The sequence below is a fragment of the Sminthopsis crassicaudata genome, chromosome X (assembly GCF_048593235.1).
Source record: "Sminthopsis crassicaudata isolate SCR6 chromosome X, ASM4859323v1, whole genome shotgun sequence".
Classification (NCBI taxonomy): Eukaryota; Metazoa; Chordata; class Mammalia; order Dasyuromorphia; family Dasyuridae; genus Sminthopsis; species Sminthopsis crassicaudata.
The window spans coordinates 44,433,414-44,446,084 of record NC_133623.1 but is presented as its reverse complement, the minus strand read 5'-3'; the positions used below and the strand labels follow the sequence as shown (position 1 = coordinate 44,446,084).

The 12,671-nt window shown below is 45.0% G+C and overlaps 1 protein-coding gene across 3 annotated transcripts; it reads left to right on the top strand.

Annotated features, from left to right (window-relative positions):
- Positions 1–530: 530 nt before the first annotated feature.
- On the top strand, positions 531–11,891 carry CCDC160 (coiled-coil domain containing 160). Of its 3 annotated transcripts, none has more exons than XM_074277418.1 (4): positions 531–856; positions 5,580–5,635; positions 6,088–6,201; positions 10,820–11,891. In XM_074277418.1, exons 3-4 carry the CDS (start codon positions 6,175–6,177, stop codon positions 11,726–11,728), a joined length of 936 nt encoding a protein of 311 aa, XP_074133519.1. In that variant the 5' UTR covers positions 531–856; positions 5,580–5,635; positions 6,088–6,174; the 3' UTR covers positions 11,729–11,891. The 3 variants fall into 3 exon arrangements, with proteins under 3 accessions (XP_074133519.1, XP_074133520.1, XP_074133518.1); XM_074277419.1 differs by having other exon boundaries at positions 532–856; positions 10,881–11,891; XM_074277417.1 differs by having other exon boundaries at positions 533–856; positions 10,736–11,891.
- The last annotated feature ends 780 nt before the right edge of the window (positions 11,892–12,671 follow it).

Below are 12,671 nucleotides of genomic sequence, written 5' to 3'. Positions count from 1 at the left end.
ACATAGGATCTTAAATCTAGAGTTGGGGAAAGGGCCTTCAGGGGCTATGCAGTCTGACCCCCTCACTTTACAAAAAGGGAAACTGAGGTCCAAAAGATCAAGTGGTATGTTCAGGGTCAAACAAAGAAGCAAAGAGCTAGAGTTGGAAGGGACTTCGGATGTTTTCTAGAGCAGACCTCTCATTTGACAGGGTCTATGGTTCCACGATGTTCTGTGATTCGGGACTTTGTCTAAGACAAGGGAGAAGGCCAATTCTCACAGGAGATCCCTAGGGTGGGGCTAGCCCAATCTCTGAAGGCCAGAGCCATGGTTTTCACTGACGCCGTCTAGCCTTTGGGAGGGCAGGCAGAGGTCAGGGCAAGTGGGCATCCAGGAGGAGGCTGCCTCCTCCTCTCCCCTTGGCCTTGGCCTTGGCCTAGCACCCTGCATGACTCAGGCCTCTCCTGGTCAGCTCCATGTTGAGTTCTGCAGGCCCTCACTGAGCATGCTCCGAGCTGGGGGCTTCCTCTGCAGGAGGAGGCTCCAGCTCTCCCCAGAGGCAGGAGCTGGGATTCTGTCTCTTTAAATTCTACAGGGCTGGTTGCTAAGTAACGGAGCTCTGCTGTTTCCTGGCTGCATTGCAGTGGGGCCACACTCTGCCCTGGTGCCAGGGACACGGGTGGTGGCCATTTCCCAGGCAGTGACCCGAGAGTGGAGGGGCCCCGCCGGTTCGGGCTGTGGCTCGGGCCTTGCGGCTCGGGCCCGGCTTCAGCTGGGGCTCCAGCGCCAAAGCTGGATGAGCCCGAGGCCAGCCTGCCAGCCTGCCAGCCCTCCTGGCGGCGCCTGCCTCAAAAGCCAGCTTCCACTAAAGCTCCAGGTAGGTCCCTGGGTGGGCAAGCCGGTGCCCCGGGCAGCCCGCGGGGGGTGGGGGGAGGGAGGGGCTGACCCCATCGATCTCCCTCACTGCCCCCGAGCTTGGGCCACTGCGTCTCTGTCTGTCTAGGGCGGGGGATGGGGGTTGGGGGGGCCGTCTCTTAATCAGCCCCGGCCAGGATGGGAGGGCCCTTCCCGGGGGTTGGGGACAAGAACAACCTGCTCTTGGGGAGGGGGGATGGAGCCCCGACTCCTGCTACTAACTAAGGGGGTGACATTGGTCAAGAGAGTCCTTTCCCTCCCCCTGCTCCCTGCACCTCGATTTCCCCCCCCTGTCAAATGACAGGGCTGGACTAGTTGGATTGTGTGAGCCCTTCCCATCCTGGCATTCTGGGATCTCAGAGTCCCGGGAGAGGGCAAGGCCTTTCTTTGGGGGACTGCGGCATTATCACCTGGGCGAGGGGCAAGAACTGGAGAGAAACGGCCATGTCACAATGGGGGGGGGGAGTGTTGGGTGGGGCTGGGGCGAATGTGCCCTGGCTCCACATAGCAATGGCAGCAGCAATATCTGCAGCGTGTGAGCCATTGGCGCAGGCCCGTTTCCAAGGCTGCAGCAAGGTCCGCATTGCACCAAAGATCTGACTCCCATACCAATTGACTTGCGCAATGCTTTTGGAACTGATTAAGGCCATGTAGACCTCCCCCCCCCCATTTTCCTTTCAAATCAAGAGCTTTCTCTCTAATAACAAAGCATTTGGGGTGTAGCTCGCTATTACAGGTAAGACCAGCTTTTTCATCGGTAATTTGTTCCTTTTTTTCTATTTCCCCATGGAGAACAGTTGAGTATATGAAATGGCCCTTCATCCCCCTGCAATTTGAAAGCAAAATTCAAACCATTTCCCTTTTAAAGATTAAGATGGTGGTAATGTTGATGCTGATCATCATGAAGCCTGAAAAAGGAAGGAGGGAAAATAAGGTTTAACCTAAAGTCCTTTGAAAATGGGGGTCTTGCTAATGCTCAGAAATATTGTTCAAACTGCTTTCGCTGTTGCTTGATGAATTGTTTGGCGGTGTCAGAAGCGTACTCGAATTAGCCATGCTGTTTGTTGAATTGGGGATGTAGGAGTCTTTGGTGAGAAGGAAAATGGATCTTCGGGAAAGCCTTGACGAGGGTGTGGCGATGACCTTGGGCTCAGGGCTCTTGCCATGGCGGCACAGCTCAAACCCCGGGCAGGTTAGCCTGAATGGAAAAAAGGCTTTGAGTTGCCAGGGACCAGCCTAAGGGACGGGAGAGGCTCATCCCTGGCAGTTTGGCCAGCAGACAATGAATTCTGTTGGCCATCACTGTTATCTGGGGGAGGGGGTTGTCTCAAGCTGCCATAATAGAGGGGGTGCTCAGAGCAGTGAAATCCTGGATTCTTTTCAGTATAGTAGTATGGCCATAAAAAAAGCTTTGAAAAGAGAAAACCTGCAAGGCAGGAGGAAGGCGTGACCCTAATTGGAGTGTTTTCCATTTGATTTTGGATCACCCATATTCCATGGGGCTGAGAGTATCTCAGAAGTGTCATCATACAGTATATATAGTAACATCTCAGTTAACCAACATGGTTGGCGTTCTGATTTCCTGAAGATGAAACCATTTGTCTGTTGAAGCTGTCAGGGTGAGGGTACGGTGGATAAAGGTGCCTGGACCTCAGTTTGGTTCTGTAAAGGGTTCTGCAGGCCTTTTGGGGTATATTGTTCCAAGGAGATTTGTGAAGAATCTGTGGCGTTGTTGGTATTCTCAGTTCCAGCATTCTCTCTACCGGTGGATAATGAGGTAGTAAGATTTCTCTGAAGTACATTCATTAATTTGCTATGAATTTTAAAGTTTAAGTATTGGAGGTTAAATATTTGATTCCAGGTCTTCTTGATCCCAAGCCCCACACCATTCACTCTACCACACTGCCTTTGAAGAGGAGATTAAAAAATAGAAGCAAGACAACTCATTATTTTCCCTCCTAAACCGGTTTTCCCCAAATGTCCTTATTTCTAGAGATAGCGCCACTATCTTTTGAATCACTAGGGTTTTAACCTTGTAGTTGACCTTGACTTTTCCCATCATATCCAGTCAGTTGCCAGGTGTGGCAGAAAAAAAAAATATTTTTTCCCATCTGCATCTTTCTCTCCACTCACGTGGCCACCAGCTAATTCAGTCCTTATTACCTTTTAGCTGAATTATTGGCAATCAATTCCTAACTGATCACCAAGTTTCCAGTCTCTCCCCTCTCTGATCCACCTTCATTTGGCTTCCAGAATAATCTTTCAAATCAGACTGTCACTCTCTTGCTTAAAAAGCTGCAGCAGCTCCCCAGTGTTTCTGGGATGAAATGAGCCTTCCCCTGGTATTCAAATCCTTCACAATCCGGCTTCAACCTGCCTTTCCTAAAAAGACTTTTTACTCACTTTTAATAATCAAACAAACCCAATAGTTTCTCCTCAAATTCATATTCTACCTTGGGCAGAAGGTGATGCAGTGGTTAGAGCCACATGGGTAAAATGGAGCTGGGTCTGGAGTTGGGAAGGACTGAATTTAAATTAAACCTCAAACACTTACTAGCTGTGTGATCCAGGACAAGCCTGTTTGCCTCTGTTTGCCTCAATTTCCTGATCTGTAAAAATGGGGATAATAATAAAACCGACTCCCTAGGGTTGTTGTGAGGATCAAATGAGATAATATTTGTAAAATATGCTTAGATCAGAGTCTGGCACATAGTAAGTGGTAAAGAAATGCTTATTCTTTTCCCTTTGCGTAAGCTCTCCTCCATACTTGGAATACATACCCTCCTGACCTCTACCTCTCAATTTTTTTTCTTTTCTTTCTTTCTTTCTTTCTTTCTTTCTTTCTTTCTTTCTTTCTTTCTTTCTTTCTTTCTTTCTTTCTTTCTTTCTTTCTTTCTTTCTTTCTTTCTTTCTTTCTTTCTTTCTTTCTTTCTTTCTTTCTTTCTTTCTTTCTTTCTTTCTTTCTTTCTTTCTTTCTTTCTTTCTTTCTTTCTTTCTTTCTTTCTTTCTTTCTTTCTTTCTTTCTTTCTTTCTTTCTTTCTTTCTTTCTCTTCCTTCCTTCCTTCCTTCCTCCCTCTCTCCTTCCCTCCCTCCCTCCCTCCCTCTCTCTCTCTTTTTTTGCTTAGGCAATTGGAGTTAAGTGACTTGCCCAGGGTCACACAGCCAGGAAGTGTTAAGTGTCTGAGGCCACATTTGAACTCGGGTCCTCCTGACTTCAGGGCTGATACTCTATCCACTGCATCACCTAGCTACCCCCCTACTTTTAGATTTCTTATCTTTATCCTAGGCTCAGTCAAGGGTCAAGTCACCCATTCAGTTCTAATGGCTTCTCTTCCACCCTCAAATTGCTTTGTATTGTTATATCTGTGGTATCCCACATCCTAGGAGAATTTCAGTTTCTTGAAGGTAGGGAGCATTTCCTTTTTGTCTCTCTGCCTTGACATACAGTAGGACTGTCCTAAATTTTTTAGATTGGAAATAGACCATTAAGTCCAGTACCAAACATATCATAGAAGTTCAAGCTGTAAGGGAGCTTAGAAGTCAGGTAGTAAAATCTCTTCATTACACAGATGGGGAAATTGAGGCCTCAAATGAGAAGTGACTTGGCCAGAGTCAAGTGACAGAGAAAGTGAAAGAACTGTGATTTAATCCTGGGTCCTCTAATATCTTTCCACTGTGTACTAGATTACCCTTAGAAAGATAACTAAAGCCTTTTGAAAAAATAAAGTGCAATAAATGGGGTGGGGGGAGGAGTGCTACTTAACTCACTCCCATATACAAGACTCACACAGATGGAAGGCAAAAAGTTTCAGAAATAATCATTACCTAAGACTTTGTTTAAAACTACCAGCCGGAAATTGTGCCAGGCAGGAGGGTTTCAGAGACAAAAGGCAAACGGGGTCTGCCCTCAAGATGCTAACATTCTATCAGTGGAGCTACACATAGACATATATAGAATTGTAAAAAATCAACATAAAGAAATTTTCCAGGGAGAAAGACATCAGCTCAAGGGGCTGGAGCTGTTTGGAAGGAGTCTAGGTATTCCAAGACACAGGAGTGAGAGAAGTGCATTCTGGGTACTGAAAGAACATCCGTTGCAAAGACTTGGAGAGTAGGCGTGGGATGTTTTGTATGTGGAATGGTAAAAAGGCCACTTGGCTCGACTGGAGAATTTCAAGGAAGGGACCTTTGAGATTACTGAGTCCAATCCAAGTAAACCCCTCGAGGTAGTACAGAGGAACCCTATAATTTTTGGAAAGTACCAGATAAAGTGAAGGTCCTTGAAGACGCATGTTTTCATTGGTCTCGAACCTCCTTCCACCAGATATATATCCCAATCCTTTTGGTTCTTAGCAGAGGGTCTTAAGGAGTCGAGTTACCAATTGGTAGCACCTCAAGGTGCTGAGCTCTCCTGGCATGGCCTTCTAGAACCCAGGGTCATCTCCACTCAGGAAAGAACAGAACCTGAGTTGGTTGCTAATTAGTCCTAACAGTGTTTAATTGCAGGTGGCTTCTGGGTCCCTCGAGTAAAGGAATAAATGAACACCAGTACTGGTAATCACTTTGTCCCTGGTAATTAGCCATAAGAATGTATGTTTCAAGTTGTCTTTGGATCTCTTATTGATTATAGTAGACTGAACATACTTGGGTTGAACTGATGCTGAATCATTCATTCCTTCCCCCAGATCCTAACCACAAAGGCAGAAAGCTTTCTGCTTCTGAAGTTCATGGAAAATTACAGGTAAATGGGTTAAGTGGAACTCTTTGTTATCTGGGGTAGGAGAGCATGGGGGTGGGGGTGGGGGGGGGAAGAAGTTCATTTAACCTGAGATTTTGCTGTGGTTAAATGGGCATAAAAATGAAGCTTTCCCCACTCATTGTCCCCTGCTTTATGGCATTTGATTAACATATGTGAAGTGTTTTAAATGACTTCTGAAGCTTTTTTCATTTCTCTGAAGGCAGCTTTTGAATGAAGATCTTTGGGTGAAGATACAAAGGGGAAAGGGGAGGGAAGGCAAAGGGGTAGATGAGGGAAGGCCCAAGGGAACTCCATTCCCTTAGTGAATAAATGTCCTAGTTTGTTCATTTGAGGGGTGGGATAGGATTCATTTATTTCACACTTGGAGGGGCTCTTAAAATGAATATATTGAAAATGTGACTCAACTTACCAAAACTGATTTATATACTTTGCAGGACTCCCTAGAGTACGGAACAAGGTCTGCTGCCTCTGCTAAGCAGACGGGTGGTCAAGAAGCCGAAGCCTGGGGACTCCAGGGAAGAATGATGGACATTTGTCCTTTCCTCAAAGTAAGAGCTGACCACATACACTGACTCCTTTTTCAGATACTTTTCAGGCTCACCACTCTATTTCTGTTTTTGAGATCTCTTCGGAATCTTATTTCTTAGGAGGACATCATAGCCAAGTGTGCCTTTCCCCTCTTCTCTTCCCCAAGGCCAGGTCCCAGTGGTAGCCTATATCGAGGAACACATTTCAATATGGTCCTTTTGTTTCCTATATTAAATGACTCCCATAAGTGGGATGACCTAACTACCATAGAGCTAAGGAGGCACTTAGGCCAAATGGCAGTGTGGTATAATGGAAAGAACACTCATCTTGAACATTCCGTTATTCTTAGTCTTAGTGTCTCAGGTGCAAATCCCCAGTCTCCAACCCCAAACCCAGGGATGGGGGGGAGCTCACTAGTCACCTTTTAACTAGCAATGTCCATACACAGAGTCTGGGCCTTGCTACTGAAGCACTCTGCCTAGCTTTTCTCGAAGTAGAGGAAGACTATGATGGCCTTCCATCTCAGGCTGTTTCCTTCCAATTTTTCTCTCCTCCTCATGTCATTATAAGCCAGACTGGAAAACAAGTTAATTAATTTCTTCTGTTTGGCCAGCCCACATCTAGGAAAAGAGTTGCTTTTTCCATAGTATAACCTACTGCCATGCCTTCTATGAAAGTGTCTACGCTATGTGTTGAAAATGACACATTTTGCAACTGAAGTGATCTCACTTTGAGAGAACACTGGAAAGTTTCAGAAAACCATTCAGTTGAAAGGGACATTAGAAAACCTGCAGTCCCACCTCCAAACCTAATTCAGATTCCCTTCTTCAACATCTCTCTAACCAGTGTCAGTCACTGAGACTGCTTGGCCAGTTCTAATGATGGGACGGTCGCCTACTGTTCTCCATTCACTGGGAACAGTGGAGCATAATGTCCTCTAGGTATTTCAAAATAGATTCTCAGACATCCAAAGTAGTTTAGGTGTGCCCCTTCCAGCCTTTAATGTGGATGTACCTCCATCTACACTGGCAACGAAGAAGCCCCCACTGACCTTGCCCTCAGCCCCTAGCTACTTGAAGCACTTTGCATTTTCACTGTGCTGATCTGCAGTCTCCCATGATTTTCAAATTCTTCTAATCTACGGGCATCTTCCAGAGAACAAAAGCCCCCCTTCAGATGAGATGCTTTCCTACTCCCCCTTACCACTGCAAAAAAAAAAAAAAAAAAGACAAAAAGAGAAATCATTTAGAAAAAAAGAGTGATGGGCCATTAATGGTGAACTTTCTCTCTGCTTAAGACCTGGTACCATCCCCATCCCATTCTCTCAGCCAATGACTTGCTATCTGGAGCTTCCTCATCTCCCCTACTTCATACCTCAAAACTTCTCTTCATTATCTCCTACACCCTAGTCTCTCCATTTCCTGACCTCCCACTCACTTCTCAACTGCTGGCAATCTGGCTTCTTATCCCACCACTCAACTGAAACTACTCTCTCCAACGCTAGCCACAATCACACACTTTAGAACAACTGATTTACATGTTGCTTTGGAAGCGGCTCAAGGTTGTTTTGCATGTGCACCTCTCTCTTCTTGACTTGATGGTCAATAGTCCTTTTGAAGACAGGGAAGGGTCTCTTTGATTTAAAAATAAAAGAATCCCTCCCTTTAAAAATGAATGCACATTTCACAATAAATTACCACGATTTCCATACCTTTCACCCCAGTGGAGATTGGAGGAGAGACAATGAGCTCTTTAACCAACATCTGTTGGATGATGAGAGTGAAATTGCGTACCCTCCCGAATCTCTGACTATGACTACTGAGTTTTCACCATTTATAAACAGGCCAATCGCAGTGATAAATCAGGTTGCTTTGAGGCGGGAAAGAGCAACATAAAGGTTAGAAAAGGAGAAAAGCTAGTTTTCATTTTTGACAAGGGCTTGACTGCATTCCAGTAAAGGTTAGTATGTGACTTTTGAGCCAAACTCTGTACCAGACCTCGAAACAAAACTTTAAAAATGTTTGTACCTGAGGGGTGACTGCGAGGACGCCAGGTCAGTGCTGTCGGTTTGTTGTTGTGATCGTTGTGGTTGTTTTGGCATGCCCATTGCTTCCAATGACCAACTTTCCTCTTCTGTGATTTCAGTATGACAAGTACAATCCCAGTCATTTAAAACTGAAAATAGGAGTAATGCTCACCTCTCTGTAGTTCTTAGGACTAAGATGCAATAATGGGCATTTTTAGAGGGGAAGAATAAAGACGCATCTTGCTTGACCTAAAAACTGGGTTCTGGAAAGGGGGGAGTGTGGGTAAATCACATTTTGCCATTGATTTATGAGATCATTTCAAAAATGCTGGTTTCTGATTGATCTTTGAGTTGCCTGTGGCTCCTAACACTTTAGTGTCAAGCTTTTCTGTCCTGACTCCAGCCCTCCCTTCAAAGGCAGTTAATGATCTGTGAACAAACCTACACAGGAGAGTTGGACCTAGAGGAATCCTTTTGTATAAGGGAAGAATCCTTTTGAAAGGGAATAATCACCCTCTCATTTTGGACAGTTGGATTTAGATTTTTTTTTAAAAGCTCTGACAGGGCTGTACTTTTACTCCTCCCCTCTCCAAGAAGTAGAAGTGTCGGGTTGTCTGGTGAATTCATTTGCTAGCTTTTCACCTCCAAGAAACTGTGCCCAAATTCTCTACTAGTCTCAGGAAAAAAGAGATTTGATGGCATGAACATTTCAATGTGGATACCGGTTCTCATCCTGAAATGGCGGCACAAGCCGATAGGCTTCTGTATACTTGGCAGCTTTGCTTCTGAGCAGAGCCTGGGACTGGAATAGCAGGAATTTACAGGTCAAGACAGAGGGGCAGTTGGCAGTTTGTCATGAGGAAGTCTGCTTGGTATATTTTACCAAAAGCTATCTTGCCTTGCATTAAGCTTTTACATTTCACTCAGTGGAAAAAAAAAAATGAAGAAACAATAATGGAACCCAACAGTGCTAGAAACAATTTAGACATAGTAGAAGCAGAAGAATGTTGACTAGAACTAAATTAGCTTTTTAACCATTTCCATTATGCCAAAAGAGTTTAGGGCTCCTTATATTTGCTCTTGGCTTCCCTTGTGGCTTTGATGTAAAAAGATGTAACCATTTAATGGGAAAGACCCACAAGAGTCTTTTTACTTGGTTCTGTTTTATGGGATTATAGAAGGCCAGAGCTGTGAGGGAGGGATCTTCATCATCGTAGCCCAACTTCATCATTTGATTTGAAAATCATTTGAGAATTTATCGTTACACTTTCTTTCTGACAAAACAGACACTTTCCAACAAACTCCTTTACAGGGTACGACCCCCCCCCCCCCACCGCAACAGATTATCAATTGTTAAGAGAAAGGAGGGTTGTCTCTTTGGACTCTGACAGTATGGTACTAACACTGACTTGTATTTGGTGTGCGTTGTTGCCGCTTCTCTGTGTTGACTTTATGCACATTGTCGTGGTCACTGTGTATATTCTTTTGGCTTTGCTTTCTCCGCTCTACTTCTGTTCATACAAGCTTTCCATGTTTCTCTGAATTCTTCATATCCTCAGAATCACAGATTTGGAGCACTGGAAGGGACCTCAGCAACCATCTAATCTAAAGCGAATCCCAAATAAATCTTCCCCCATCTGCCATGTACCTGACAAGTGGTTATCCAAACTTTGCTTGGAGGCCTCCGGGGAAGGGGGGGAAGGGGGGGACCCCACCCCCTCCTGAGACAGCCTGCCTCTCCTTCTCTACTTTTACATTCACATACCACAATTTGTTCAGCCAGTCCTCAGTCTCCAGACATGGATTTTGTTATCACAAATAATGCTGCTCTGAGCATTTTTGTACATATGGCCCTTTTCTTTTTCTTGCTGTCAGTAACCTCCTTGGAATATAGCTCCAGTACTGGAATCTCTGGGTCAAAGGCTATGAATTATTTATTTTTTCTTGCATAATTCCACATTGTTTTCCAGAATGGTTAAATCGATTCACAGCTCCACCAGTAGGGAATCAGGATACCTCTTTTCCCACAGCCATTTCAACAGTGATTTCCTCCCCCCCCCCCCCCCCATCTTTTAGCATCTTTTCTAGCCGGTTCAGAGAGAGATTTGTAACTCACTCAGTCTCATTGCTATTTGAACCTGGTACCAGAACCCAAGTCTCCCCACTCCCTGGCAGGGTTACCAAAATTATAGCCATTAAAAAAAAAAAAAGCCATATTAAGATATTTCAGTCATAGCAATCCCTCTCTCCTCCCCTCCCCCACAGTTCCTTTCCCTTACCCCTAATTTAGTTTACCTCAGTTTTTAGATAATGGCCTCACTCAGCTTCTTGAAAAAAAAAAAAATGACTGCCTCAACCTAGGGCTAATCCAGTAGAATCGGATCAGCATTTATTTATTTAGAGCCAGGGACCAAATCCTGGGCAAACTGGTCAGTTACCAGTGAGTTGGCAGCCCTCCTCCCAGGCCAGCCCTCTTTGCTCCAGGCTATCATTGTAAAGATTTGCCTTGATCTCATTTTGTTTTTCAGGAACAGGCAGAAGGTAGCGTAGAAATGGAGACTAATGGAAAGCACTGGGTGGAGAAGTTGTTTATACCTTGTTTTACTCCCCAGGATTTTTTTAAGCAAGCTAATCAGCCTGAACCTTTTTCTCCACAACTGGCTTTCGACCAAGCAAAGGGAGTGGAAGAAATGTATAATTTGGCAATTAAAAAGTTCCAAGAAGAAAAGAAATTGAAGAGGAAAGAATTCATTTCCCCGCTAATTGAACCAGAATCTGAACCCAAGTTAACTGAGAGAAAGATAAACATTTCAAAGAAGCAAGCCGAGAGGAATTCTGCCTGCTGGGATGCAGCTGATTTGAATGTTGGAAGCGAAGAAAGCTCCAGGAGAACAGAAGGTCATTGTATCTGGAATGCAAAGGAATTAGCAGCTTTGCGACGAGAAGCGCAAAAAAAGCACGCAGAAGGCATTGCTCAAAAACTTCAGCTGGCCTTTTTGAAAGCCGAGCTGGAGGAGCTGAATGCCAAATGCAGGAAAATAGAAAACGACTTCGAAAACGCCGAGCGAGAGCTCCTGAAATCCAAAAAAGAGATCGGCTTCAAGGCCCTGCACCTCCAAGCTGCCCACAAGGACAGCTTGCGAAAAGACCGAGCTCTCCGGGCTCTCAAGAACGACATCTCCGAGAAATCCCTCGACGTGAAGAACCTGAGCGAGGCCCTGCTCCAGGCCAAGCAGCTCATCCACAAGCTGGACCTGGAAAACAAAGAATTAAAAGAAGAGGTGGAAAAGTTGAAGCGGCAAATCGAGGCTGGCAATGCCGCCCTGAGGGAAAAGGTGAAATGGCAGTATAAAGTAGAGATCCAAAAGATTCAGAGAGAGCTAGAGGTCGTCAAGAAAGAGCTGAAAACCGAGAAGTTCCTACACGCCAGGAATAACAAGGCCCTAGAGCTCCTTAGGAAGCACTTTGCCTCTTTACCCGTGTCAAGCACGCTGGACGGTTTTGACATAGATTATCTCTAAAGGCCAGCGAGATGGCCTCCCTGGGCAAGAGTGCCCAAAGCGACCCCTTTGGTGTTTGTTGTATCTCTCTTTGAAAAGCTGGAAACGAGCGGGTGTGAAAGTTTGTAATTTGCAGTCTTAGTTTAGCCCGATTGCAATGCAGCATAAAGATGTTCACTCAGCAAAGCTTTCGTTTCATCTCTTTTTTTCTAGAGATTATTTTAAGAGAACGCAGGCCATTGTGGCGGTGGCAGAATCGTGTTTATAAAAATTTCCGAAGGGACGTTTCGCAAACACCCACGAGAAAATTCCAAACAATTCAGCCAAGGAAGCCGTAAGGGCGATAGGACAGGCCACCATCCACTTTTGTAATTTGCCTTTTGTTCAAAGAAAGCAAGCCTGCGTGCTCTGATTTTTAATGACGTACCGCCAACACGGTCCATTGTATTTAACCTGAGTTCTGTAGCCCTTTGGATGTTGTCTTCATTTACCTCGTGTCATTTTGTATTTCTTTTGGTTATTCTTTTTCCACTGCATCATTTCAGTCGAGTCTAACCATAGTTCTGGTAATCCTTCATCTCGGTCATCCTTCCGGCACGATAATACTCCATCACATTCCCGTACCACAACTCACTCTGCCACACCCTGGTTGTCTGGCGTACAGTTGTATCTCCAAACTTTTGCTATTACAAATAGTGCTGCTGTGGATAGGGTTTGTTTTTTTTTTATGTAGATGGGGATTTTCTTCTTGCTACTAACCTCCTTGGAGTATAACTCTAGTGGGTTCTGGGGCAAAGATTGCAAACACTTTTGCCACTTCTATAATTCCATATTATTTCCCAAACCAGAGGGACCAGCCCGCAGTTCCACCAGCAGTGAATGAATGTGTCTGTTTCCCCAGAAGCCTCACCAACGTTAAGGGTTCCCTCCCCCTGACTTTTTACCCCTTTGTTGATTTGATGGT